We start from the raw sequence: 25457 nt of genomic DNA on the forward strand, positions 1-25457 counted from the left end.
GGCAAGCACTCAGGGAAACTGAGGCACACACGGGGTTAATACGGGACAGTAGATCTCACCTGCAACATAAGGGGAATAAAATCCTCACCACCCCAGTTACTCGGCCCTTGCGCCCCTTCCAGCCTGGTGCAGGGGTAGGCAGACATGGTCTGTCCTGGCTGTGACAGATGGGCCAAGGGGGGGGGCAACCATCCCCCTCCAGCCTCGCATGTGCCTCCCCCTGTCCTACCCCTCCCCACCCCCACAGCTGGGAAAACCCCCCTGGCTCCCTGCCTCCCACCCCCCCACCCCGTCCTGGGCTTCTGCCCCCGGTGCCCCGTCCACTCTGGGCCCTGCGCAGGGTTAGTGTGAGGGGCTCCTCCCTGCATGGGGTGGCAGGGGGGGTTGAACACGTGGAGTAGGTGCTGTTAAATTGCCCGGGAGTGGGGGGCGGGGGGCTGGACCTGACCCTGAAATTCCCCCGGCAGTTCCCCGATGCGCCACCAGGTGGCGCGGTGGCTCAAGAGATGACGGGGGCCCAGAGCCAGACGGTGGGGGGTGGGTCTAGTTCTAAGGGGCGCCCCTCCCCCACACATGCAGTACCCCCTCGGTGGCAGGGGTGCAGCCCTTTCTGCCTCTGGGCACCTCCCCCTCCCCAGCGCCCCCAGGCAAGAGCCATGGACACCCCTTCCCGGGCATGCTGTGCCCCCCAGCTCAGCTTTAGAAGCCCCCAGCCAGGAGCAGGCCCCCGGGGCTGCCGGCTGGACAGACAAGCCAAGGGCCGGCGGGAGCATGTCCAGGGGCTCTGGGCCTGGCACGAGCCGCCCGGGTAACACACCAAAGCTGCTGCCCTTTGCTTGGGGTCTGCCCGGCACCGCCCCCCCCCCCCCCCCCCGCACTGGGCCAGCGTTCTCCTTGTGCCGCCGGGACCCCTGCCGCTCGGGTGCGGGCACTGCCCTGACCACACGGCGAGAGCAGGCGTCCCAGCTGGGGCACGTCTGGCAGGGCAGCGTGACCGGGCTGCCGTGGGTGCTGCTTCGATGGAGCTTGCAGAGGCTCTGCCCCTTGCCCCAGGACTGCGGCTGGCTCTGGGGATTGCGCCTTGGCGGGTGGGGGGAGATGTGACACCCGTCAGAAGAGGGGGTGTGCCCTTGGGCCGGGGCACGGCCTCAGGAGAGGGGTACAACGGGACAGGGACAGGGAACATGGCCTGAGCCTGCCGTGGGGGGGGGGGGGGCTGCATTGCAGGGAGGGCAGAACGCTGGGGGCAGGGGCTGTAGGGACTGACCGCTCATGGGCCTAGCACAGCCCCCCTGCTCTGGAGATGGGGCAGGAGAACAGGGCCGCTGCCAGGGAGCCAGCACTGGGGCCGTGGCATCGGGCTGGTGTTAGCAGACCTAGGCTCAGCCCAGCCATGCCGCTGGGGTGCTGGTGACCTGCCCGAGCTGCCGAGGGACCCCAACAAACACAGCGGGTAGGGCAGCTGCCCCCACAGGGCACTTGGCTTCCTGCAGCGGCCCCCCTGTGATCTTAGGGGAGACCCCCTCTGGCTGCGCCTCCCGTTGGCGAGAGCTAGCAAGGGGAAGGGGCGACTAGCCGGGGGGGAGCTGGACGTCCCGCTGCCTGGGTTCTAGTCCAGTGGGGGGGTCCTTTGTCCAGCACAGCTGAGGCTGGGCTAGCAGCAGGATGTTTCACCCCGCTGGGCCCTGCTTACTGCCTGGATCCGAGGAGGCCAAGCAGCGGGCGAGGGCCGAGCAAAGCCGGCCGGTGGAAGGGGCAGGCGAGCTGTCCGAGCTCCCCACGCTGGAGGCTGCTGAGAGCGCAGGCCCAGCCCGGGCCAGTCAGACGGGCTCACCGGGGCGCAGCGGCCGAGCCAGGCCAAGGGCCAGAAGCGGAAGCAGCTCCGCTCGGAGCCAGTTTTGAACCAGTGACTCTAACCACTAGGCCAGCTTACCAAGGGCTGCGGGGATCCTCGGCCCTGCCAGCATCCCAGAGCAGGGAGCTTGCTCCCAGGGTCTGGCTTCGGCCAAGCAGGAACCAGTGCGGGGAAGGGCCTGGCCTGGGGTCGGTCTGGCCGGATTCATGCACCTAGAGTCCTGGTTCTCCACCTGGGGTCCCAAACCCGGGAGAGTCGGGGCAGGAGGCAGGGACATGGGGGGGCACAGCCTGCAGTACTGGGGGGCAGGAGGCATGAGGGGGCACAGCCTGCAGTACTGGGGGGCAGGAGGCAGGGACACAGCAGGGGGGAGCAGTCTGCAGCATTTGCAAAGGGGGTCCCCATATGACCACACCGAGCAGTGGGGGAGCCCGGCCCTAGGGGCGCGCTGGGTGCTTTAGACACGGGGCTTCAGAGGAGCCCGCCCTTGGGGTGTAGGCCGCGGGCCTGGGGTGGCAGTGGCGTCTAGCGGTTGGAGCAGGGGCAGTCGGAGGGCGGATGCTGGGCCCAGGCTGTAGGGATTAGCGGGGGGGGGGGATGGAGAAGCTGCTGAGACCCCCCCGCCCCCTCTGGCCCGGGCTGCTCCCCCCTGCTGGGCCCAGCTCCCGTTTCTACGGAGCCCCCTTGGCCCCCTTTCCACGCTCGGCCCCCCAAGGGTTAAGCTGGGACTTGGGCAACTTTGTTGGGGGGTGGCTGCGAGCCGGCCGCTGATTGGCCCGAAGTTGGAGCTGAGGGCGGGGCCTGCCCTGCCCCCCGCCCGGTCCCGCCCCGCTCGCCCGCCCGCCCGCCGGTCGGGGGCCAGTCCGGCCGCCCCGCGCCCGCCGCCCGCCGCGATGCGCCCGGAGCTGCTGCGGCTGCTGCTCCTGGGGCCGCTGCTGTGGGGGCGGCTCCGGCCGGTGCGCGGCCAACGACACAGCGTCTACTGGAACGCGAGCAACCCCAGGTACCGCCCGGCCCGGCCCGGCCCGGCACCGCAGCCCGGGCAGGAGCGGGGATGCTCGGGGCGCCTGCCCGGCCCGGGGCGGCTCCGTGGCGGGGGGTCCCCGGGCGGCCCAGGCTCAGCGCTGCGCGCACGGCGGCTCCTTTGTCTGCGCTGCCTGCGCCCCCTGCCCGGCCCCAGCCCGGCCTGTCGGGGGCCAGGCTGCGCCCTGGTCTCGCAGCGCCCTCGGGGCCGGGCTCCGCGGCCCCTGGCCGGCACAGTGCCCCGGCGGGGGGATGCGGGTGGGGCCAGGGCTGCCCCGAGACCCCAGCCAGCCCGCGGAGGTGGCAAGGTGCAGGTGTTGTGCTGGGCAGGCCGGTGCCAGCCCCCCCGAGCCAGCCCGCCCCCCTGTGCCAGCTCCCCCCGAGCCAGCCCGCCCCCCTGTGCCAGCTCCCCCCGAGCCAGCCCGCCCCCCTGTGCCAGCTCCCCCCGAGCCAGCCCGCCCCCCTGTGCCAGCTCCCCCCGAGCCAGCCCCCCCCCCGAGCCAGCCCGCCCCCCTGTGCCAGCTCCCCCCGAGCCAGCCTGCCCCCCTGTGCCAGCTCCCCCTGTGCCAGCCCGCCCCCCCTGTGCCAGCTCCCCCCCGAGCCAGCCCGCCCCCCTGTGCCAGCTCCCCCCGAGCCAGCCAGCTCCCCCCGAGCCAGCCCGCCCCCCTGTGCCAGCCCCCCCGAGCCAGCCCGCCCCCCTGTGCCAGCTCCCCCTGTGCCAGCCCGCCCCCCTGTGCCAGCTCCCCCCCCGAGCCAGCCCGCCCCCCTGTGCCAGCCCCCCCGAGCCAGCCCGCCCCCCTGTGCCAGCTCCCCCCGAGCCAGCCCGCCCCCCTGTGCCAGCTCCCCCCGAGCCAGCCCGCCCCCCCGAGCCAGCTCCCCCCGAGCCAGCCCGCCCCCCCGAGCCAGCTCCCCCCGAGCCAGCCCGCCCCCCCGAGCCAGCTCCCCCCGAGCCAGCTCCCCCCGTGCCAGCCCACCCCCCTGTGCCAGCTCCCCCCGAGCCAGCCCGCCCCCCTGTGCCAGCTCCCCCCGAGCCAGCCCGCCCCCCTGTGCCCGCCCCCCCGAGCCAGCCTGCCCCCCTGTGCCAGCTCCCCCCGAGCCAGCCCGCCCCCCTGTGCCAGCTCCCCCCGAGCCAGCCCGCCCCCCTGTGCCAGCCCCAGCCGGCCTGTCGGGGTGGCAGGACGTGGGTGATGCACTGGGCAGGCCGGTGCCAGCTCCCCCCCCCTCCGCCCGTGCCAGGTGCGCTCCTGTGCGGCGCCACCCGGCGAGTTGGGGCGCGTTGGGGCCACTCACTCCACAGGGAATCCTGCTGCGCTTGGCGTGGGAATGGCCCAGCCCTGCCGGGAGCGCCTGGCACCCCGCGAAGAGCAGGGGGTGCCGGCCCCACGGGCCTGCCCCAGGGATCGCTGCTCCGTGGCAGCTGGGCTTGGGCACTGGGGGCACCCTGCTTGGCAGCCTGCACCCCACGTGGGTGTGGCAGCACCCAGGGGATGTCCCCAGGCTCCACCTCCGCTCAGTGCCCCCATCTCGGAGAGCTGGCGCTGCCCCATGTGTGGCCAGTGGCACCGAGCCCCAGCTGGCAGGTTCTGCAGGCTGGAGTGTCGGTATCGCGCCCCCTTGGGGCCCAGACTGCTGGCTCTGTCCCCCTGGCTCCTGCCCCCTCTGCAGATAGCACAAGGGTGCCAGCCCCCTCCAGTGGCAAAGCTGCCCCCCAGGAGTAAAGGCTCCATGCTGCCGTGTCTGGCTGTGCCCCAGCGTGGGGCGGAGCAGGTGCTGCCATGCGGAGGGGGTGCTGCCCAGTGGGGGGCAGCAGGAGCCGCAGGACCTGGTCACTGTGCCCCTCCACCCCCATTACGCTGAGCTGGGCTGGGACGTCCCGATGGGGACGCCTTCCCGCAGCTGCCTCTGAGCGCCGCCCCCTGGCACATCCGGGCGCTGACACGGGCCTGGGGGGCAGCAGCTCTCAACTCGCACAGGTGGCAACCTCCTAACCCCTGAGAGGGGCGACCCCCAGCCCAGCTAATGCAGGTGGGTCCTGGCCTTTCCCTGCCCCTCTAGGCAGGAGGGTCCCGGCGGCCCCATGGCACAGGGCACAGGCTACGCCCCGCCGCCCAGGAGGCTCTTGCACAGAGATACTGGGGGTGAGACCCGTCATGGCCCCCGGTCTCCTGGCACCCCGACTCCATTCCTGTCCCCTGACTCCGTTCCCATCCTGTCCCCCGGCTCCCCGACTCCGTTCCTGTCCCCTGACTCCGTTCCCGTCCTGTCCCCCGGCACCCCGACTCCGTTCCTGTCCCCTGACTCCGTTCCCGTCCTGTCCCCCTGGCGCCCCGACTCCGTTCCTGTCCCCTGACTCCGTTCCCGTCCTGTCCCCCGGCACCCCGACTCCGTTCCTGTCCCCTGACTCCGTTCCCGTCCCGTCCCCCGGCGCCCTGACTCCGTTCCTGTCCCCTGACTCCGTTCCCGTCCCATCCCCTGGCGCCCTGACTCCGTTCCTGTCCCCTGACTCCGTTCCCGTCCCGTCCCCTGGTGCCCTGACTCCGTTCCTGTCCCCTGACTCCGTTCCCGTCCCATCCCCTGGCGCCCTGACTCCGTTCCTGTCCCCTGACTCCGTTCCCGTCCCGTCCCCTGGCGCCCTGACTCCATTCCCGTCCCGTCCCCTGGCGCCCTGACTCCGTTCCTGTCCCCTGACTCCGTTCCCGTCCCGTCCCCTGGCGCCCTGACTCCGTTCCTGTCCCCTGACTCCGTTCCCGTCCCATCCCCCGGCTCCCCGACTCCGTTCCTGTCCCCTGACTCCGTTCCCGTCCCGTCCCCTGGCACCCCGACTCCGTTCCTGTCCCCTGACTCCGTTCCCGTCCTGTCCCCCGGCGCCCCGACTCCGTTCCCGTCCCGTCCCCTGGCGCCCTGACTCCGTTCCTGTCCCCTGACTCCGTTCCCGTCCCGTCCCCTGGCGCCCTGACTCCGTTCCTGTCCCCTGACTCCGTTCCCGTCCTGTCCCCCGGCGCCTCGACTCCGTTCCCGTCCTGTCCCCTGGCTCCCCGACTTCATTCCTGTCCCCTGACTCTGTCCCCTGGCGCCCCGACTTCGTTCCTGTCCCCTGACTCCGTTCCCATCCTGTCCCCCGGCGCCTCGACTCCGTTCCCGTCCTGTCCCCTGGCTTCCCGACTTCATTCCTGTCCCCTGACTCTGTCCCCTGGCGCCCCGACTTCGTTCCTGTCCCCTGACTCCGTTCCCATCCTGTCCCCCGGCTCCCCAACTTCGTTCCTGTCTCCGTCCCCTGGTGTCCCATCCCCTGGCGCCCCAACTTCATTCCTGACTCGTTCCCCGTCCCCCGGCTCCCCGATTTCGTTCCTGTCCCCTGACTCCGTTCCCGTCCCCCAGTGCCCCATCCTGTCCATCAGTGCCCCATCCTGCTGCGTGGCTGGTCTCTCCCCCCCAGGGCTCTGGCCTGCTAGGGGTCAGGGAGGGCAGGGGGGCTCTCAGTGCTGCAGCATTGGGGGCAGGTTCGGGGCAAGCCTGAGAGCAGCTCTCGCTGCCCTCTTGAGCTGCTGCCTTGAGCCGTGGCCGTTGTGGGACTAGCTGGGCTGTGCTGGCCATGGGCTGCCTGTCCCAGACCGCTCAGCGGGCGCTGCACCGTGGACAGCCCAGCTGGAGGGCTGAGCCCCCTGGTGCCCTGCCGCGGGGGGGGGGGAGGGGGACTCAGCAGTGGGTGCCCCCCAGGACTGGACATGGCCCGGGGGCACCGGTAACTGGGGCCCCGTGGGCACAGGAGAGCCCGTGCGGCTGGGAGCCCGTGTCAAAGCTCGGTCGTGGTTTTCACTGCCCCACGCGAGTGCCCCCTCGCCAGCCCTGTGCATGGCAGCGCCAAGGGAGTGACGCAGCAGGGCTCTGGGGAGCGGGGTGCCCCGGCAGCTGAGCCCCGCTGCCCCCTTGGCTGTGCCGGGGGGCGGTGCTGGGCCTGCAGCCCTGTTTGCAGACGCCGCCAGACCCGGCCTGCCCGGAGGAGGGGCAGCCAGGGCGGGTGTGCGGGGCAGGACTCTGTGAGCTCTCACCTGCCCAGCCCCCGGCACACGGGCACCGGCCCCGCCCACTGCCTGCCAGGGCAGCCCACGGCCCCGCTCTCCTGCCTGCCGGGCCCAGCTGCCCTGGCTCTGGCTGATGCTCCGGGTGGAGCCCGGCCCCCTGCCCCTCCCGGTCCGATTCTGGGCTGTAGCCACCAGCCCGCCTCCTCCCCTCGCCAGCTGCGCATTCAGCCTCAGTCCTGCACGGTAGCCGCTGGGAAAATGGGTCCTGCTGGAGCTGCCCCCAGTCTGGCCATGCACGGTGTGTGTGTCTGCACCAGCGTGTGAGCTCCCTAGGCCGGCCCGTGCACGGTGTGTGTGTCTGCACCAGCGTGTGAGCTCCCTAGGCCGGCCTGTGCACGGTGTGTGTGTCTGCATCGGTGTGTGTGTCTGCACCAGCGTGTGAGCTCCCGAGGCCGGCCCGTGCACGGTGTGCATGTCTGCACCAGCGTGTGAGCTCCCTAGGCCGGCCCGTGCACGGTGTGCGTGTCTGCACCAGCGTGTGAGCTCCCTAGGCCGGCCCGTGCACGGTGTGTGTGTCTGCATCGGTGTGTGTGTCTGCACCAGCGTGTGAGCTCCCTGGGCATGCCCGTGCACGGTGTGTGTCTGTGCACCGGCGTGTGAGCTCCCTAGGCTGGCTTGTGCACAATGCGTGTCTACACCAGCATGTGAGATCCTTAGGTCGGCCCGTGTACGGTGTGTGTGTCTGCACTGGTGTGTGTGTCTGCACCAGCGTGTGAGCTCTCTAGGCTGGCCCGTGCACGGTGTGTGTGTCTGCACCAGCGTGTGAGCTCCCTAGGCTGGCCCGTGCATGGTGTGTGTGTCTGCACCAGCGTGTGAGCTCCCTAGGCCGGCTTGTGCACAGTGCGTGTCTACACCAGCATGTGAGATCCTTAGGTCGGCCCGTGTACGGTGTGTGTGTCTGCACCGGTGTGTGTGTGTCTGCACCAGCATGTGAGCTCCTTAGGCCGGCCCGTGCACAGTGTGTGTGTCTGCATCAGCGTGTGAGCTCCTTAGGCCGGCCCGTGCACAGTGTGTGTGTTTGCACCAGCATGTGAACTCCCTAGGCCAGCCCATGCATGGGGTGTGTGTCTGCATCAGCATGTGAGCTCCTTAGGCCGGCCCGTGCACGGTGTGCGTGTCTACACCAGCGTATGAGCTCCCTAGGCCGGCCTGTGCACGGGGTGTGTGTCTGCATCAGCATGTGAGCTCCTTAGGCCGGCCCGTGCATGGTGTGTGTGTCTGCACCAACGTGTGAGCTCCCTAGGCCGGCCTGTGCACAGTGTGTGTCTTTGCATCTGCGTGTGAGCTCTGTAGGCTGGTGCGTGCACCATTTGTGTCTCTGCACCAGCATGTGAGCTCCCTGGGCCAGCCCTTGCACCGTGTGAGTCTGTGCACTGGTGTCTGAGCTCCCCGAGCCTGGCCATGTACTGTGTGTGTCTGTGCACCAGCGTGTGAGCTCCCTGGGCATGCCCGTGCACGGTGTGTGTCTGTGCACCAGCGTGTGAGCTCCCTGGGCACGCCCGTGCACTGTGTGCCACATCTGCTGGCCCAGCAGCCCGGTGTGCGAGCCGCGTCCCTCCCCCCACCGTGCCACAGCGGATCAGCTCAGCGGGGCACTGAGGCCTGGGGCAGGGGCTTTGTGCGCGGAGCTGGCGGCCCGGCGTGGCTGGGCTCTGAGCGCCGCCCTGGCCCCCCCGCCGCGCGATTCAGTTCCAGCCGCCTGAGCCTAATCGGAGCTGATGCCGTTTTGTTTAGCAAGGCCGCCTGCCCGGGAGCTGTTTGGACCAGGGGCTGCGTGGGAGCCAGAGGCTGACAAGTCTGTCGGGGGGGCAGGGGCTGGGCCTGCCAGCGGGAGAGTGGGGCCAGGGCTGCCCCAGAGCCAGTGGGGCGGGGCGGGGCGGGGGCAGCCGGGTCTGTCTGCCTGTCCGGCCCCGCTGCCTGGGAGCTGCCCCCCGGCCCGTCCGTCCGTCTGGCCGCGGTGTCCAGGAGGGCCGGGCCGGAACCCTCCCCGGGCAGTGCCAAGGCCCCAGCACAGGAAACGGCACGAAGGAATCGGCAAACCCAACACCAGCCCCCAAGTGTCCCGGCTGCCGCTCTTGGGTCTCATGGCCCTGCCTGCGGGACCCTCGCCTGCCCGGGCAGCGTGGGGATTCTCACCCCTGGCGGGCCCCGCGCCCGGCTGCTGGGGGCAGTGGGCACGTGGGTGTGACCGAACTCCCCCACGGCCCCGCTCCAGGCACCTGCAGTACGGTCCAGGGGGGATGGGTGCGGAGGGGGCACTGCTGTTCCCTGCCCCCCGGCACCGAGGCTGCTCCCCCAGCTCCCTGCCCCCCTTAGCTCTCCTGGCGCCGAGGCTCCGGCGGGCTCACTGGCTCTTCCCTCTCGCCCAGGTTCCTGCAGGAGGACTACACCGTCCAGGTCTCCATCAATGACTACCTGGACATCTACTGCCCGCACTACGAGCGCCCGGTGCCCGCGGGCCAGGCCGAGACCTTCAGCCTGCACATGGTGGACGCCGAGGGCTACCGGGGCTGCACCGAGACGCCCGGCGCCTTCAAGCGCTGGGAGTGCAACCGGCCCTACGCGCCCTTCGGGCCCATCCGCTTCTCCGAGAAGATCCAGCGCTTCACGCCCTTCCCGCTGGGCTTCGAGTTCCAGCCCGGGGAGACGTACTACTACATCTGTGAGTGGCCCGGCCCGCGCCCCCCGCCAAGCCAGGCCGAGCTCCGGCTCCCAGGCGGGGCATGTTCGGGAGTAGCTGGGCGCAGAGCCCTGGCAGTGCTGGGCAGGTTTCTGTCTCTGCCCCCTTCCCCCCCATTCTCTGGGCCGCTGCAGTGTGCCAAGTGGCCAGGAGTGGGCGCCCCGTGCCCAGCTCTTGGCTCCTTCCCAGCAGGCCGGGGGCGCTGGGCACCTCTGCTGAGGGCAGCTGTCTGGGCTTGCGGGAGGGGGGAGCTCTCCCCCTACACCCCCCAGGCCATTCGGACAGCCTGGTGCTGTGCCCCTGTCCGGGGCGGGTGCAGCACCCCACTGCCCACCTCAGGGTGCGAGGGAGGCGTGGGCTGGGGTCCAAGCAGCTGGGCTGCAGCCCTGGCCGTGGGGCGCACTGAGATCCTCGGGGGGGCAAGGGCACTGCCTGGGGTTGGGGCTGGGCTGCTGCACTTCCCAGCTGGGGCGGGGGGGCTCTTCAGTGGGGCCCAGCTGCTTGCTGCTGTGCTAAGAGCTGCCCCCGACGCCCTGTCTGCCCCCAGCCGTCCCCAGCCTGGAGAGCACGGGGCGGTGCCTGAGGCTGCGAGTGGCCGTCTGCTGCAAAGCAACGAGTGAGTATGGGGGGGGTATGGGGGGGGGCTGAGCCCTGGGGAGGGAGCGGCGCCCAATCCAGACTCTTCCCAGAATCCCTTTCAGCGGGGGGAGGGCAACAGGAGGGGTCTGCTGGTTTCAGCCTGGCCCAGGCTGGGGGGGCAGGGGAAGGGCTGGGATTCAGGGGGGCAGTGGAAGAGCCTGCCTGGGATGGGGAGGGAGGGGGAGGGGCTGGGGGGTTCCTGTTGGACACAGAGTCACTGATGGGTTCTGGGGGGGGGGGGCTATTTCCAGCAGCAAAGCCTGAGACAGAAGTTCCCAAATCTCAGCCCCGTGGAAGAGGGGGGCCGGAGGGTGAGTGTGTGTGGGGGTGGGGGGAAGCTACATTGCCTGGGAAGAGGGGATGGAATACGGTGGGGTTGGGGCGGGGGGGGGGGGGGGGGCAGGAGGTGGGGCTGAGTATGTGGGGCAGGTCGGGGGCTACATGTCTGGGGGAGGGGGAGGATATGGGCAGTAGGTGGGGCTGAGTATGTGGGGCAGGTCGGGGGCTACATGTCTGGGGGAGTATGGACTGGAGGTGGGGCTGAGTATTTGGGGTGGCGGGGGCAATGTACTGGGGGGTTGGGCAGGAGCGGGGGGCTGAGTATGTGGGGCAGGGTGGGGGTGGCAGGAGGGGCTTGGAGGAGCTCACCATGCCCAGCCCCCCAGCTCCTTGGGCCTTTGGCTCTTGTTCTCTGCAGACCCCGAGGCGCCCGGTCACAGCACGGCGCTCGCCACGCTCCGGCCCCACGGCCCCTGCCTCAGCCTCGCCCTTGTTCCCCTCCCCCTCCTGTGGCTCTGACCCCCAGCACCCTGGGGGGCCTCCTTGCTGCGACGTTGGGGATTTTTGGACTTTGCCCCCCAGCCCTGCAAGGGGCTGACCCCGCCGTGTGCCTTGTGGGGCAGCGCCCGCCCCTAGCTCGACCCTCCGGCTCGGCCGCGCCGCCTGCAGAGCCCCCAGGCCGAGGGGCCGGAGCCCCGGATCCCGGAGCCGCCCCATGCTGGCGTTCGGCTGGAGGAGGAGTTGCTGGTGGGGAGGTAGGAGGTGGGGGCTGGAGGGCAGCGGGCTGGGAGCCAGGCCCACGGCGGGCAGGGGGTGAAGGGAGCTGTGGCTAGAACGGCCCGGCAGCCTGCGCCGCCTGTGGGCGGGTGATTGCTGGGGGTGGCGCCCAGGCGGGCACCCCAAGGGGCTGATCCTGGGCCACGGTTCCTGGCTCAGCACAGGGGCAGGCAGGTCGCTGACAGCCCAGCCAGGCGGCTCCCTGACGGCTCTCTCCTCCCCAGGGCCTCTCGCCAACACGCTCGCCGCTGCCGCTCTGATGCCCGCCTCCGCCCTGGCACCGCCTGGGGCTCAGGCTCTGTGCGCCCCGGGACGTGCGCCTTTGCCTACAGATGTATCCCAAAGACTCCCTCCTGCAGGAGGGACCCTGCCTGGAGGGGGGGGGGGCTGTCACCGGAGGCCTCCCTCACCTGGCCCCTTCCCAAAGCCTGTTGGTTCTGGCCTGGCAGGGGTGGCTCTGGGCAGCACCCGGGAACCAACCCGTCTTGCAGTGGCAGGGCTGGCGTGGGCCTCACCCGGAGCTCCGGCGAGCCCTGGGGCCAGGCCCCATCCTGGTGGGGCCCCGGTGCGGCCCCTGGAGCCTGATCTGTCTTCCGTGAAGACGCCCCCTCCGGGCCCTGTACAGTTTGTATTTTGTATCCGTGTTCGCAACTGAGCCAAGCAATAAAATGTTTGCAAGATGCCCGCGGCCCCCCTGGCTCTTGGAGGGAGCAGACACACCTGATGCCCGAGGCAGCAGCCGGGCCATGCCGGGGCCACGTGCCGTGGGGGGGCGCTCCGCTGAGCCCAGCCCTGGTCTTGCTGCCCCGCCCTGCTGCTCCATTCCCAGGTGCCAGAGCCCTGCCGAGGGCACCACCTGCCCTCTCCGTGCTCCCTGGCGTGGGAGGTGCGGGGAGCCCTGTGTGGGCTGGGGGTGCCCAGGCCTGGGCAGAGCTCCCCGCCACCAGGGCTGCCTCCTGCCCACGAGGGGGGCCGGGCTAACCCCCCCCCCCACTGCCTCAGGGGAGCAGCTGGGCCTGGTGCCCCCGGGAAAGGGGGTGTGAGCCAGCGGCCGCCTGTTGCTGCCCTGGGGGGAAGGGGAGGCTGGCGGGATTGGGCACACGCTGGGGGGGCACCACCCCCTTTCCTGCCAGGGGTTCCATGCCGGTGGGTGGGATGGGGGGGGGGGGGACACGCTGCGCTGCAGCCTCTCCAGCAGGGGGCGCTGCGCCCAGCGGGGCCCGCCTGCCCTGATTGACGGCAGGCGCAGCCTGTAGCTGGGTTTCCATGGAGACGGGGGGGCGGGGAGAGCAGCAATCGATCCCGGGCTCGGTGCGGCGGAGCCACGTGGGCGCCCCCCGGGGGGCGATGGTGGGGCCGGCTGGGGGGCAGCCCGGACCTGGGGCCGCCCGGCAGCTGGGCTGGGGCCCCGCCCCAGCGCCGTCACTGCTGTGCCTGGGGGGGGGGAGCAGCTGGGGGGGGGGGGCAGGGCAGCGCCCCCCCCCCCCCCCCCCGGCTGGCGCGGGGCCAGCGGTCGATGGCGAATGTTGCGCTGATTCGCCGGGCGATGTTAACAGCCAGACACCGCCGGAGACACGCGGCGGGAGCATCCCAGTGGGGGAGGGGCGGGGGGGGGAGGGAGCAGTGCCCCCCCCCCCCCAGCGCTGTGCATGGAGAGCCAAGCAGGCTGCTGCCCCCCCCCCCGTCCCTGAGCGCACGGGGACCCCCGGACAGGAGGGCCCCATCCCCCAGCAGTGGGGGGCCCAGCCGGCCCGTGGGGCTGGCCCCTCGCTGCCCGGCCGTGGATTTCCCCGGCGCTGCGGGATGCTGGCACCGCGACTGCAAGGAGGCGGCAGCAGCAGGGTTTGGATCCACAACGGGGCCTCCTGCAATGCGGCCCTCCCCTGCTGGGGCCCGGTGCTGCGCGCTTCCCTGCGGCAGTGCCCCGGGGCCACGGCCGCGCCCGCCCGGGAGCGGGGCTGCTACGTTCGTTCCCGGTGCAAACAGCCCGTTCCAGGGATTTGTTCCCCGGAGCGGGCCTTCCCCCCCCCCAACTGCCTGACGTTAGCGCCCCCCCCCCCCACTGGCCCCCCGCCTAAACGAGGCAATTAGCCGGCGCGGCTCTGGAGGAGAATTAGTGCCAGCCAGAAAGCAGCGTGACTGGCCTGGTTATGAGCACATCCATCCTCTGGCAGCGCCCACAAATCTGCCAGGCAGCCCCCCCCCCCCACGAGCTGCCCGCCGGGGAGGGCTGGGCCGTGGCGGGACAGGACCCGCGCCTGGAGGTGTGGAGGGGCTGCCTGGGCCCTGTCCACTTGGCCTGCACCCTGCCCCACCCCCCATGTGCCATGCTGGCTACGGACCCCCAGAGCGTGGCTCCTTAGTGTGGTCACCAGGCTTACGGGGGGGGGGGGGGTGTGTGCTGGTTTCTGCTCTGGAGATGCAGGATCTGGCTGTGTTGAGTCCCCTGCCTCAGTTTCCCCTCAGCTTGGGGGCTATTCACCAGCTCACGGGGTGGGCAGCGCTAGAGGATCCCGCGGTTTGCCCCACGTCCTCCAGCTCTTCAGGCAGGCCCATCCCTGGGAGCGGCGCCAGCTTGCAGTTCTGAGCCGCTGGGCGGCTAATGGCCCAGCCAGGGCCGCGGCCCCTCCATTTCACAGCCCCTTATGCAGAACATGCAGCTTGAGCCGCCTGGTCCAGCCCCACAGCCTGCGCCACGGTGGGCGGCAGTGCCCAGCCTGGCTGCCCTAGACCCCCCTCCTGCCCAGGGCGCCGCGCTAGCAGGTAGCCCCGTGTGCCCGTGTCCAGGCTGGCCCCGGGCGCGCTACCTGAGTGCCCCTGAGCCGGACGCCTGGCATTGGCCTGCTGGCTCTGCAGGGGCTGGGCCGGCGCTGGCTGAACAGCCATGGGGCCCAAAGGGGCTGTAGGTCAGCGCGGGCTGTTCCCGCAGCCCAGAGCAAGCTGCAGGGGGGGCCGTTTCCAGGGGCTCTGGCTTCCTTCCTTAGTTCCCAGGGGAGCGAGCGGCACCCCCAGCTCTGTGTTCTCTCCCCCCCCCCCCACCGGAATGACTGGCCCCCTTGTTGGGCTGGGTGGGTTTCTGCCAGTTCCTGGAAGGTTCTGTTCCCCCGCCCATGGCTCTTGGCCTGCCCTGAGTGCTGACTTAGCCCTGCCCCTCAATGGGTAGCAATGCAAAGTACAGGGGAAACTGAGGCACACTTAAGCCTCATGCAGATATAACCCAGAAAGTCTCCCTTTACCACGGCGGGGGAGGGAGGGAGGCTGTTCTGGACAGGGCTTGCCCCAGAAGGACAGAGAACGGGGCCAGGGGGAGCCTGCCCTGGGCCTGGCCCTGTGGGCAGGAAGAGGCTGGCAGCCCCCACACAGTGTCCATGGTTCCTCACTGCCCTGCAGAGGGCAGGGGCAGCCTGGCAGCATCAGCCGGCACCTTGGGGGAGGAGCTAGGACTCCTGGGGTCTATGCCCTGCTCTGCTCCTGGCTCCCTGTGTGGCCTGGGGCAAGTCATTTGACCGTGCCTCAGTTTCCCCTGTCACCTGGGGCTGGAGGCGCCTTCCCCCACATCCAGCGGTCTCCCCAAAATCCCAATTCTTCCCATGCTGTTCTTCCCCGGGCCAGCCAGGCAGCTGGTCCCGGGGCACGGCACGTGGGGGGGACGGGCCCCGGCGGGCGGGGCTCTGCGCCGGCGCGCTGCTCCCAGCGCCTGGCGTGTTTATGGCTTGCTGCAGTCGTGGCGTCACGGCAGACGGGTTTTACGGCCCCTTTGGAGAGAGAATTCAAGGAGCAGCTGAGAAACGCCTTCGCCTGGTCCCCTCCCCCCGCTCTGCCATGGGTCTGGAGCGCCCTGGGCTCCCCATCCCGGCACCCCGACTCCCCTCCCCATAGCGGGGCTCCTGCTGGTCGCTCCTCTAGGCACGCAGGAGGGGTCCCTGATTCTCTGCCCCCCCCTCCCAGGGCCCATCCCACCTCGGCAGCCCCATTTCTGTGGGGTGCCCCAAGGACCCTGTGGGCTGGTGGGGATATGCAGAGTCCCCCACTGGGGGAGCCGTGCCCCAGGGCCAGGCCGAGGTGGCTCCTGCTTGCCCTCACGATGCCGGCTAGCTGGAGGCTGGCGCGCCGTGGGGCCTGGGCCTGACACCTCCAGCAGCGTGTCTGCTTGGGGCTGGGCCCGCTCCCCCCCAGGCGAGAGCTGGGCCCATGTCCTTGAGCCGGAGCACTAGGTATTCTGCAGCCAGCCTGGCTCCCCCGGGCCCGCCGGTGAGCAGTGGCATCAGTAAACACTAATTGATGGCGCGGTCGTTCCAAATCAAATTCCCCGGCCCCTGAATCCAATTGATGGCTCCGCGCCCCACAGCCAGCCAGCGGCGGCAGGGACCGAATCTACGACAGGGCCCTGCGCCATCGTCTCGGCCCCTCCCTCCCGGCCAGCCAGCCCGGGCAGGGGCACCCCACAGCCACACTCCAGCCCTGGCCTAAGGAGGGGGGAGTGGGGGCAGAGGGTTGTGGGGTGCTGTTCCAGGCAGGGCTGTGCGGGGCTGGGGGGCAGGATGGTGTGAGGAGGGATGAAGGATGGGGTGATGTGGGGCACAGGTTTGTTATGGGGTGCCCCTCAGAGCAGGGCTGTGTGGGGAGGACTGGGGGAGGGGTAGAAGGTTGGGGGTGTTGCTCAGGGCAGGGCTATGTGGGATTGGGGGGAGGGGTAGAGGTTTGGGGTGCCACTCAGGGCAGGGCTGGAGGGAAGGGCAGCGGGTTGGGGGTGCCATTCAGGGTGGGATGAGGGGGAGTGCATTGGGGGTGCTGTTCAGGGCAGGGCTGGGGGGAGGGGCAGTGGGTTGGGGGGCAGGATGGTGTGAGGAGGACTGGGGGGAGGGGCAGTGGATTGGGGGTGCCATTTAGGGCAGGGCTGGGGGAAGGGCAGAGGGCTGGGGGTGCCATTCAGGGCGGGGTTGGGGGGGCAGTGGGTTGGGGGTGCCATTTAGGGCAGGGCTGGGGGAAGGGCAGAGGGCTGGGGGTGCCATTCAGGGCGGGGTTGGGGGGGCAGTGGGTTGGGGGTGCCATTCAGGGCGGGGCTCTGGGGGGGCAGGACGGTGTGAGGAGGACTCGGGGGAGGGGCAGAGGGTTGTGGGCTGGCAGGGTGGTGTTGAGGCAGCTCTGGGGGGCCCGACGGGCGAGGCCGCACCCTGGCCAGGGAGCTTGCGCTACGGAGCCAGGTGGGGCCCCCAGCTACTCCTGGCGAGAGCGTGGGGTTCGGGTGTTACCCGAGGCCCTGCTGGCCCCACCACCGCCATGGTCCCGCCCCAGCCGCCTCCAATATTCACTGGCAAGGGCGGGTTCACTGGGGAGCCTCCTGCTGCCTGACTAACCGGTTAACATCCCTAGTGTGGGGCCGCCCTCCTGCCCTGGCTAGAGGGGGGAGCGGGCAGGCCCCAGGGCAGTGGCAGGGCACAGAGCGAGTCACCACAGTGGGTGTGGGGCAGAGCGGAGGCCTCCGGCTCCCATGGCGCTGCCCTCTCGCTGGGCTGCTGGTGGCCGCCCTGCCCCCCAGGCCCCACCTGTGGTGCCCCACAGCAGCAGTTTCTGCAGAGCCCCTCTGCCCGAGCATCTCAGGCCTGAGCACCCAGCTCCAGGACCCACGGGGAGCTGGGGCCGACCCTGGGCCCAGCTGACCCGGCTGGAACCTCGCCAGCGGCACCGGCTGCACAAGGGTTAACCCCGCGCCGGCGTGGAGCCACAATTCAGGGCCAGGCGCAGAAGCTGATGGGAGCAGGCCGGCGCGGCCCAGAGAGAAATACGCAAGGCGGGGAGCCGGCCGGGTAGAAATACGGCCCCGCCGGGGAGCCAGGGCAGGTGGACGGGCACAGGCGAGGCCCGGGGAGGGTGCCTGGGGCTGATGTGACACGGTGAGCGCCGCGCAGGGACGGCCCAGCCGGGGTGACGCGCCAGGCGTGGGATGCAGCGCGCCCCGCGCCAGCCAAGCTGGGGGTGACTCACCCGCTCCGGGGTGCCCCTGGCAGCTGGTACGGCAAGGGCTGCTGTGCCGCCACGAGCACCCCCCACCCGCCAGCCTTGGCCTGGCATCACCCACCCTGGCACCCTCCTGGGGGCGGGGAGGCCAGTAGCGTCTGGGCCGCCCCCCTGGCCCGCTGGGCTGGGGGCAGTTCCCAGGCCAAGGGGGCACATGGGGCTCTAGGGGCGGGGGGGGGGGGACTGCCGTCGCTCTGGCTCTGCCCCTTTGCCCAGCTGGCTCCTCTCTCTTCCAGGTGAGTTCTGACCTGAAATCCCTGCCTGTGCCCCTCCCCCCTGCCGGGCCCCTCCTGCCAGTCCCCCCCCCCCCCCCCCCGCCCTCCCAGGCTGACCTACAAAGAGCAGCCTGGCCTGGCTTTGTGCTGCTTCAGCATGTCCCTGCCAGCAGCACCGGGCAGGGCACGTGGGCAGGGCAGCCTGGCTGGGGGGCTGCAGGACCCTCCCCTGCACTGTTGGCTGGCGGGGGTGGGGGGCGATGGGCCCCCTCCCCCACAGCGGGGCTGGGGCAGGCCCTCCACCCTGCCGCTTTCCACATGGGGGGTGCAGAGCCCAGAGGAGAGGCCAAGACCCAAAACAGCCTCGGTCATCCGATGCGATGGGGAAGCTGCCAGGGCCCCGAAATGCTGAACCCCCAAACCCGGCTGGGAGCTTAAGGGATGGGAACAAGGAGCTGCCTGGCGCTGGCCCCACACTGCCAGGGGGCAGCCCCCCAGGGCTCAGCGGGTGGCACTCTGCTGTGTGCCAGGGCGTGGCTGGCCCCACATTGCCAGGGGGCAGCCCCCCAGGGCTCAGCGGGTGGCACTCCGCCGTGTGCCAGGGCGTGGCTGGCCCCACATTGCCAGGGGGCAGCCCCCCAGGGCTCAGCGGGTGGCACTCCGCCGTGTGCCAGGGCGTGGCTGGCCCCACACTGCCAGGGGGCAGCCCCCCAGGGCTCAGCGGGTGGCACTCCGCCGTGTGCCAGGGCGTGGCTGGCCCCACACTGCGAGGGGGCAGCCCCCCAGGGCTCAGCGGGTGGCACTCTGCTGTGTGCCAGGGCGTGGCTGGCCCCACACTGCCAGGGGGCAGCCCCCCAGGGCTCAGCGGGTGGCACTCTGCCGTGTGCCAGGGCGTCTGGCGGGCATGCGGGACGACGCTGCTCCCATCCATTCCCACCCAGTGCCGGTGCCCTGCCGCCTCCTGCTCGCGGGCCGTGGATGACGTCAGGCCTTGGCCGTTACCCTGCTGCGCTAACGAGGCGCGACAGCTAATTGCATGAGGGCGGCGGGGAGGGAATCGACTGCCTGGCTCCAATCACATTTTCAGCCCAAGCCACACGGATGCTGCCGCGCCCCTGGGGCTGAGCCGGCGACGGCTGCCCATGCGTGACCGATCGGCCCATCCGCCCTGCCGGGGCCTGCCCGCCCCTTCACCCCTGCTCAGGCCCGGCGGCCAGGCCCAGCTGCCCGGCGCACCACGGCTGGGCCAGGGCTGGATGCGCCCCCCCCCGCGCCGTGTGCGCAGGCAGCGTGGACACCCTAGGCAAGAGCCGCCGGCGCGGTGCCCTTCGGAGCTGCCCGGGACCGGCCATGGCTGTGAGGCTGCGATTTCTGCCCTGGCGCCTCCAACCAGCCCAGAGACTAGCCCCTAGCTTGAGGCCAGCCTCACTGCGCTGGGGGGTTCCAGAGATCCGGGGAGGGGGGATCGTCCCGAGCACAAGGGGCAGCGCCAGGGGGTCCAGGAGCAGCCGGGGGGCAGGGAAAGAAGGTGGGATTGGGCCCAGGGGGAGCAGAGGTGGGGGAGGAGAGCAGGCCCCCCATGCAGCAGCCCCACACGGCTCTGTGGGGGCTGTCCCCGTCCCATGGGGACCAGCAGCCCTAAGGCTGGAGGGCTGCTCTCTGCCCCCAGGCGTGCCCCGCGGGGGGAGGAGCCGGGGGGAGGCTGGGGGCAGGAGGTACCCGCCCCGGGGTGTGTCTGGCTGGTGGGGGGGTGTCATGCTGCCTGTGTCTGCCAGGAGATGGGGAAATGGCTGTCGCTATGGAAACCGGCTCTGTCACCCACCGAGGGGGAACGGATGAGCGCGATGAGTCCGGGGGGGGGGGGGGATCATGAGGCAGCAGCCCCAGGCCCCCCCCAGCTATGGCTGGCCCACAGGGCAGCCCCCCACCCTCAGTGCCCAGCAAAAGCTGAGCAGTGACCCCTCTCTCCCCCCCCCGCACGGGGCCCTGCCAGGTCCTCGCCCCACGGTGCTGAGCCCCGAGCCGTGACATGGGGGCGCCTCCCGGCCCTTCTCCCCCCTTTCCTGCCCTCGCCCAGATGAGACTGACCCACCCCCCAGGCCCTAGTCCCCCGCCTGGGGTCAGCCCCGCCTCCCCCTTTGTCCTGCTTCCGGCCCAAGGTGTTCAATGCTGTCGCCTGAGCCTGGGGACCTGAGAGACGGAACATACTCCCCCCCCAGCCTCCCCCTCCTCACGCAGACAGTGCTCCGGGGGAAACTGAGGCACGCACACACCACGGCAAACCCCGAATGTAACAAGCGTGGACGCAGGACTACAACAGTGGACAACGCCCCCACGACGGCCGTCACCCCGTGTGCCAGGCCAACACGGCCCGGCCATGACCTTATGGGTTTTTGGGAGGAACGGGCAGGTCACTGGGGGGCCTGGGGCGGGTGTGCCCCAGTGCTGGGCCCACGGAGGACGTGGCCGGGTGACTGGCTGGCGGGACGCAGGCCATGCTGGGAGGTGCTGTCGCACGGGGGGGCAGTTCCTCCGCTCCGGTCTCCGGTCCCACCCTTAGCTTCAGCAGCCTCTGCTCTGGACCCCGGGGCCGGCTCTAGGCACGTCGCCCTGATCCCCCCTCTCACCGGGCCCCCGCACCCCTGCTAGGTTGCACCAGGCAGTGGGGTGGGCACACGCAGTCAGCAGCGTGTGGGGGAGGGGCTGCACCCCCGAGGGGGCGGAGTCTGGGGAGCCAGGGCAGCCCCCCCCCAGGGGCTCATTAGAGGCATTTGGGGTTAATTGTTGCCACCTGCTTCCTCTGGCAGCAGCCCCTCCCCCTCCCAGGGCTGGGATCCAGGCAGCTAATCGGCCCCTAACCCTGGCTGGGGGGCTGGAAAGGCCAGAGGCAGAGCAGTGTGTGGGGCTGGGGGGTGGCAGAGGGGCCCGTGGCTGGAGAGGGGCAGTGGCAGGGGCTGTGTCTGTGGGGGTGGCAGAGGGGCCCGTGGCTGGGGAGGGGGAGGGGCAGTGGCAGGGGCTGTGTCTGTGGGGGGTGGCAGAGGGGCCCGTGGCTGGGGAGGGGCAGTGGCAGGGGCTGTGTCTGTGGGGGTGGCAGAGGGGCCCGTGGCTGGGGAGGGGGAGGGGCAGTGGCAGGGGCTGTGTCTGTGGGGGGTGGCAGAGGGGCCCGTGGCTGGAGAGGGGCAGTGGCAGGGGCTGTGTCTGTGGGGGTGGCAGAGGGGCCCGTGGCTGGGGAGGGGGAGGGGCAGTGGCAGGGGCTGTGTCTGTGGGGGGTGGCAGAGGGGCCCGTGGCTGGGGAGGGGCAGTGGCAGGGGCTGTGTCTGTGGGGGTGGCAGAGGGGTCCGTGGCTGGGGAGGGGCAGCGGTAGGGGGCAGTGGCAGGGGCTGTGTCTGTGGGGGGTGGCAGAGGGGCCCGTGGCCAGCCGCCCAGGGCGGAGTGGGCCTGATGGTTGGAGGTGGGGCCGTGGGTCGCCGGGCCAGGGGGTTGCTGGCTGGCTGGCTGGTCCCCTCTCTCTGGGGCTGCGGTGCCCTAGCCCTGCTTGCTAAGGCAGGGGGCCTGGGCAGGGCGGGCAGCGAGATGGCACGTGCCCCCAGTTGTGGGGGGAGCCGCAGGCTGTGACCGTCCTCTGGGCGCTGCGGGTGGGCAGGGGTCACCAGCTCACAGAGCGTCCCTGCACGGCCAAGGATGGAAGCCAGGTGTGCCTGGGCGTGCCCTGTTCCCCGTGGCGCGGGCTGTGCCAGCCCTGGTGCCAGCGTGTGGGCACCAGATGGGACAGGCAATGACTTCATTCATGTTCTGTGCCCGAGCCCCAGCTCAGGCATGTCTGGGCGCACGGCCGGGGCCGGTGCACGTGTGTGGGCCCCGGGGCTTGCATGGGTTCCGTGCGTGGCGTGCGTGGCTGTGTGCCGTGTCTGTGCACGGTCCCAGCCTCTGTTGGCTGGAGCCAGGCTCCATCCTGCTCCGTGACAGGCACCAGAGCGGGCGCTGGCCAGGCTGGCGGCTCCCGGCTTTCATTAGCAGCCGCCGTGCCTCTCCCGGAGCCGGGGCTCCGTGTCCATTGATCTGGCTGCTGGTTCTGTTTGATCTTCCCCTGGCGCAGGAGCTGCTAACGAGCCTCCTTAGCCAGTGACAGCTGCTGCCGCCTTGCCTGGCGCCCCGCTGCCCGCTGCGGCGCCACCGGCTCCCTGGCCCACCTGCGAGAGCCGGGCTCCAGAGCCCCTCATGGAGGGAGCCGCTGGGGAAACCTTCCAGGTGCTGGTTCCCCCCGGGATGGCTTGGGGGATGGTGGGGATTTTATTCCCCTTCTTCTGTGGCACGTGAATTCTACTGTCCTGTAGTCACCCTGCGTGCCTCAGTTTCCCTGGGGCCCTGCCCCAATCCCTACGCGGGGGTGGGAATTTCGGTGGCAGCCTCCCCCAGGCGCACGTAGGCCGGGATGGGGTGACACCTTTTGCCAGGGAAGCTGGACAGGCGGCTGGGTGTGTGGGTTGGTCTCACTGGCTTGGGGTGCGGGAGGGGGGAGCGGGGCCCTGGCTCTGCCCCCCCCCCACCCCAGGACGGGCAGTCCTGGCGGCTCCTGGTGCCTGTGCTGACCAGTCTGTGCTGCACTGCATCCGCCTTGCCTCGGCCCCCCCCGTTCGCCCTGTGGCCCCTCTGGCTGCGGGTGGGGGGCAGGGATCGCGTAGGCAGCTGGGGCGGGGAGCAGCCATGGGACGGGGGCTGTCCCTGGGCCGAGCTGGGACTGCGGCCACAGCCCCCGGGGCAGCAGCGGGGGGAGGGGTTTGAACAGAAGGGTCCCCAGCCGGGGCTGGCTCCATTCCCTGCCCCAGCCCCGTTCCTGCGGCAGCCCCGGGCCTTGCAGGTCAGGCAGGGACCTGGGCCAGCCTGTGGCCGCAGCGCTCAGAGCTGGCAGCAGATCAGTGCGGGATCGTTCAGAGGGGCCGTGGGAGGCGCAGGGAGGGCAGCGCCCGTCGTGTCCCGGAGCCAGTCACGGGCAGGGCTGGGCCGAGCCAGAAAGAGCCAGACACAGGCAGGGCTGGGCAGAGCCAGAAAGAGCCAGACACAGGCAGGGCTGGGCAGAACCGGCCGTGGGCAGGGCAGGGCTGGGCAGAACCGGCCGTGGGCAGGGCAGGGCAGAACGGGCTGCAGGCTGGGCTGGGCTGGGCTGGGCGGTCGCACCCGCAGGGCCGTGCTCACCTGACTGCTGCTCTGCGGGGGGGGGGGGGGGAGCCTGGAGGCGAGCTCCTCGAGGCTGGGGGGGCACATGCATGTTCCTGCTGCTCTGCGGGGGGGGGGGGGGAGCCTGGAGGCGAGCTCCTCAAGGCTGGGGGGGCACATGCATGTTCCTGCTGCTCTGCGGGGGGGGGGGGGAGCCTGGAGGCGAGCTCCTCGAGGCTGGGGGGGCACATGCATGTTCCTGCTGCTCTGCGGGGGGGGGGGAGCCTGGAGGCGAGCTCCTCGAGGCTGGGGGGGCACATGCATGTTCCTGCTGCCCTGTGCTGCTGGGAAGGGCGTGGCGGCTCCCTCCCGGGAGGCAGGGTTGGTGGGCCAGGCCCAGGGTGCACCCCGCCGCATAACGCAGCAACAAGGGCGTCTCCTCTCGGCCCCCCTGGGGACCCTGTGCCAGCCAGAGCAGCCCTGGCATGAGCCACCGGGGCCCCACAACCGCTCCAAGGGGCGGCCCCACTGCATGGGGCAGCTCCTCTGCTGCCCTCCCCCAGGCGGGGCTGGGTCACTGGGCTGGGGGCAGAGCTGCCTGGGGCGGGTCCCAGGGCCAAGGGGGGGGCTGGTCCCATCCTGGCCCCACAGAGCAGGGCTGCCCTCAGTCTTGGGGACTGCCCCCCCCCCCCCCCGTGCTTGGCCCTTCAGAGCCCGGCGCCCGGCCTGTGAGTCCCTGGGGGGGGGGGCATTTGTTTTCCTGCAGGCCCCAGCTGGGCAGCCGGGTTGCTCAGGCGAGCGCTGATCTACCCCCCCCCCCCCCCCCGCGCGTGGCCGGACGCTCTCCCAGCCCCGCTAAGCGCCGTATTATTAAAAGTGCCCCGCACCATCAGGCCCGGCCCGGCGCGAGCCCGGCTGCTACATATTTCAGGCCCTGAGCCCCCTCCCGGCTTTATTTCCCAGCCGCCCCTCCCCCATTTATCTCAGTGCCACACCCAGTGGCTCAGCTGTGGCCGCAGGGAGCCCGGAGACCAGCCAGGGCCTCAGGGCGTGTGGAGGTGACGCCTGCCTGGCGCCCTGGCCAGAGAAATGTTACCCACCGGGGGAGGGGTGTGCCCAGGACTCCTGTGTTCCAGGCCTTGTGCTGCTCACAGTGCCTCCTGCGTGCCTCAGTTTCCCCACTGTGCTGTGGCTCTCCGGCTGTGGGGGGCTAACGTGGCGCTGGCGAAGAGCAGCCACAGGGCAGTCACCCTGGAGCGCTGCCGGCTCCGGTCCCCAGCCACCAGGGAGGGGGACCAGCTGTCCTGATCTTATAGGGGACACACCCAGTATTTGGGGTTTATCTCAGGTGCCTATTACTCCCCCTCCTCCCAGCCTGGTTTTTCACCCTTGCTGCCTAGGCCCCCTGCCACCAATGCGGCCGCCACCTGCACCGAGCCCCCCGGCTGCCCGCCAGACCCTGCAGCCGTGGCCCCATACTGGGGCTGTGGGGCGTGCAAGGGAGGCAGAGCTCCCAGACAAAGCCTTGGGCATGGGGGGACCTCTCCTGAGCGGGGGGGGGCATTTGCCAGGAGCAGTGATGGGGTCCCAGTGCTGGGACACGCTTTGCCAAGGCAGAACCTGGCTGCAGCCGCTGCGGGTTTCCAGGCTGCGGCCTCCCTGGGCTCAGCTGGCCGCGGTGAGGGCGCCTGTCTCTGTGCCAGGCCCGCATGGGGGCCAAGGGGCCACCTCCCCGTCCCCCCTTGTCCAACCCCCCTCGTGTCTGTCTGCAGCCCATGGCGCTTAATTCGAACTAGGGAAACCTCATTCCACGAGGGCTAAGCCTAGTTCGAATTAACTAGTTCGAATTAACTAGGGGCTGTGTAGCCACTTAATTCGAACTAGTGGGAGGCTAGCCCTCCCCAGCTTGCCCTGGTGGCCACTCTGGGCCAAACCAGAGAAACTCTTCTGCCCCCCTCCCGGCCCCGGAGCCCTTAAAGGGGCACGGTGTGCCCACGGTGCCCGTGCCAATTGCAAGCCTGCCAGCACCCAGCCAGCAGACCCTGCAACTGGCACGGGATGAGCCAGCCACCCGCTGCCCCCCAGCCCTCCCCCTCTTCCCGGGACAAGGCTGGCAGCTCCCAGGAGCCTGCCCAGGGCCACAAAAGGCAGGCGCCTGCCTGGTCTAGTGTGGAGATCACGGACCTCATTGAGGTTTGGGGGGAGGCCTCCAGGGTCCACAATCTTCACACTAGGCATAGGAACGCGGCCGTCTACAGCTGCATGGCTGCCAGCCTGGCCACCAGAGGCCACATGTGGACCCAGGAGCAGGTTTGAATGAAAATCAAGGTGGTTCAGTGAGACCCCCGACCCTGAGCTTAGAACATTAGAACGTAAGAACGGCCGTACTGGGTCAGACCAAAGGTCCCAGAAGCTTGTCTGCCGACAGCGGCCAACACCAGGTACCTGGAGGGGATGGACTGAAGACAATGACCAAGCAATTTGTCTCGTGCCATCCATCTCCAGCCTTCCACAAACAGAGGCCAGGGACACCGTTCCTACCCCTGGCTAATAGCACTCCATGGACCCCACCTCCATGAAATTATCTAACTTCTCTTTAAACTCTGTTATAGTTCTAGCCTTCGCAGCCTCCTCTGGCAAGGAGTTCCACAGGTTGACTACACGCTGTGTGAAGAAAAACTTTCTTTTATTAGTTTTAAACCTGCTACCCATTAATTTCATTTGGTGTCCTCTAG

At 70.4% G+C, this 25457-nt stretch overlaps 1 protein-coding gene across 4 annotated transcripts; it reads left to right on the forward strand.

Moving 5' to 3' along the window:
• Positions 1 to 2695: 2695 nt before the first annotated feature.
• On the forward strand, positions 2696 to 12017 carry LOC142819523 (ephrin-A4-like). 4 transcript variants are annotated; one of them, XM_075907335.2, is made up of 6 exons: positions 2700 to 2858; positions 9330 to 9622; positions 10188 to 10256; positions 10534 to 10590; positions 10977 to 11313; positions 11560 to 11700. In XM_075907335.2, exons 1-5 carry the CDS (start codon positions 2749 to 2751, stop codon positions 11075 to 11077), a joined length of 630 nt encoding a protein of 209 aa, XP_075763450.2. In that variant the 5' UTR covers positions 2700 to 2748; the 3' UTR covers positions 11078 to 11313; positions 11560 to 11700. The 4 variants fall into 4 exon arrangements, with proteins under 4 accessions (XP_075763448.2, XP_075763447.2, XP_075763450.2 ...); XM_075907334.2 differs by having other exon boundaries at positions 2702 to 2858; positions 10531 to 10590; XM_075907333.2 differs by lacking the exon at positions 10977 to 11313 and having other exon boundaries at positions 2696 to 2858; positions 11560 to 12017.
• The last annotated feature ends 13440 nt before the right edge of the window (positions 12018 to 25457 follow it).

This window comes from Pelodiscus sinensis, chromosome 22 (assembly GCF_052426305.1).
Source record: "Pelodiscus sinensis isolate ZL-2025 chromosome 22, ASM5242630v1, whole genome shotgun sequence".
Lineage (NCBI taxonomy): Eukaryota > Metazoa > Chordata > Testudines > Trionychidae > Pelodiscus > Pelodiscus sinensis.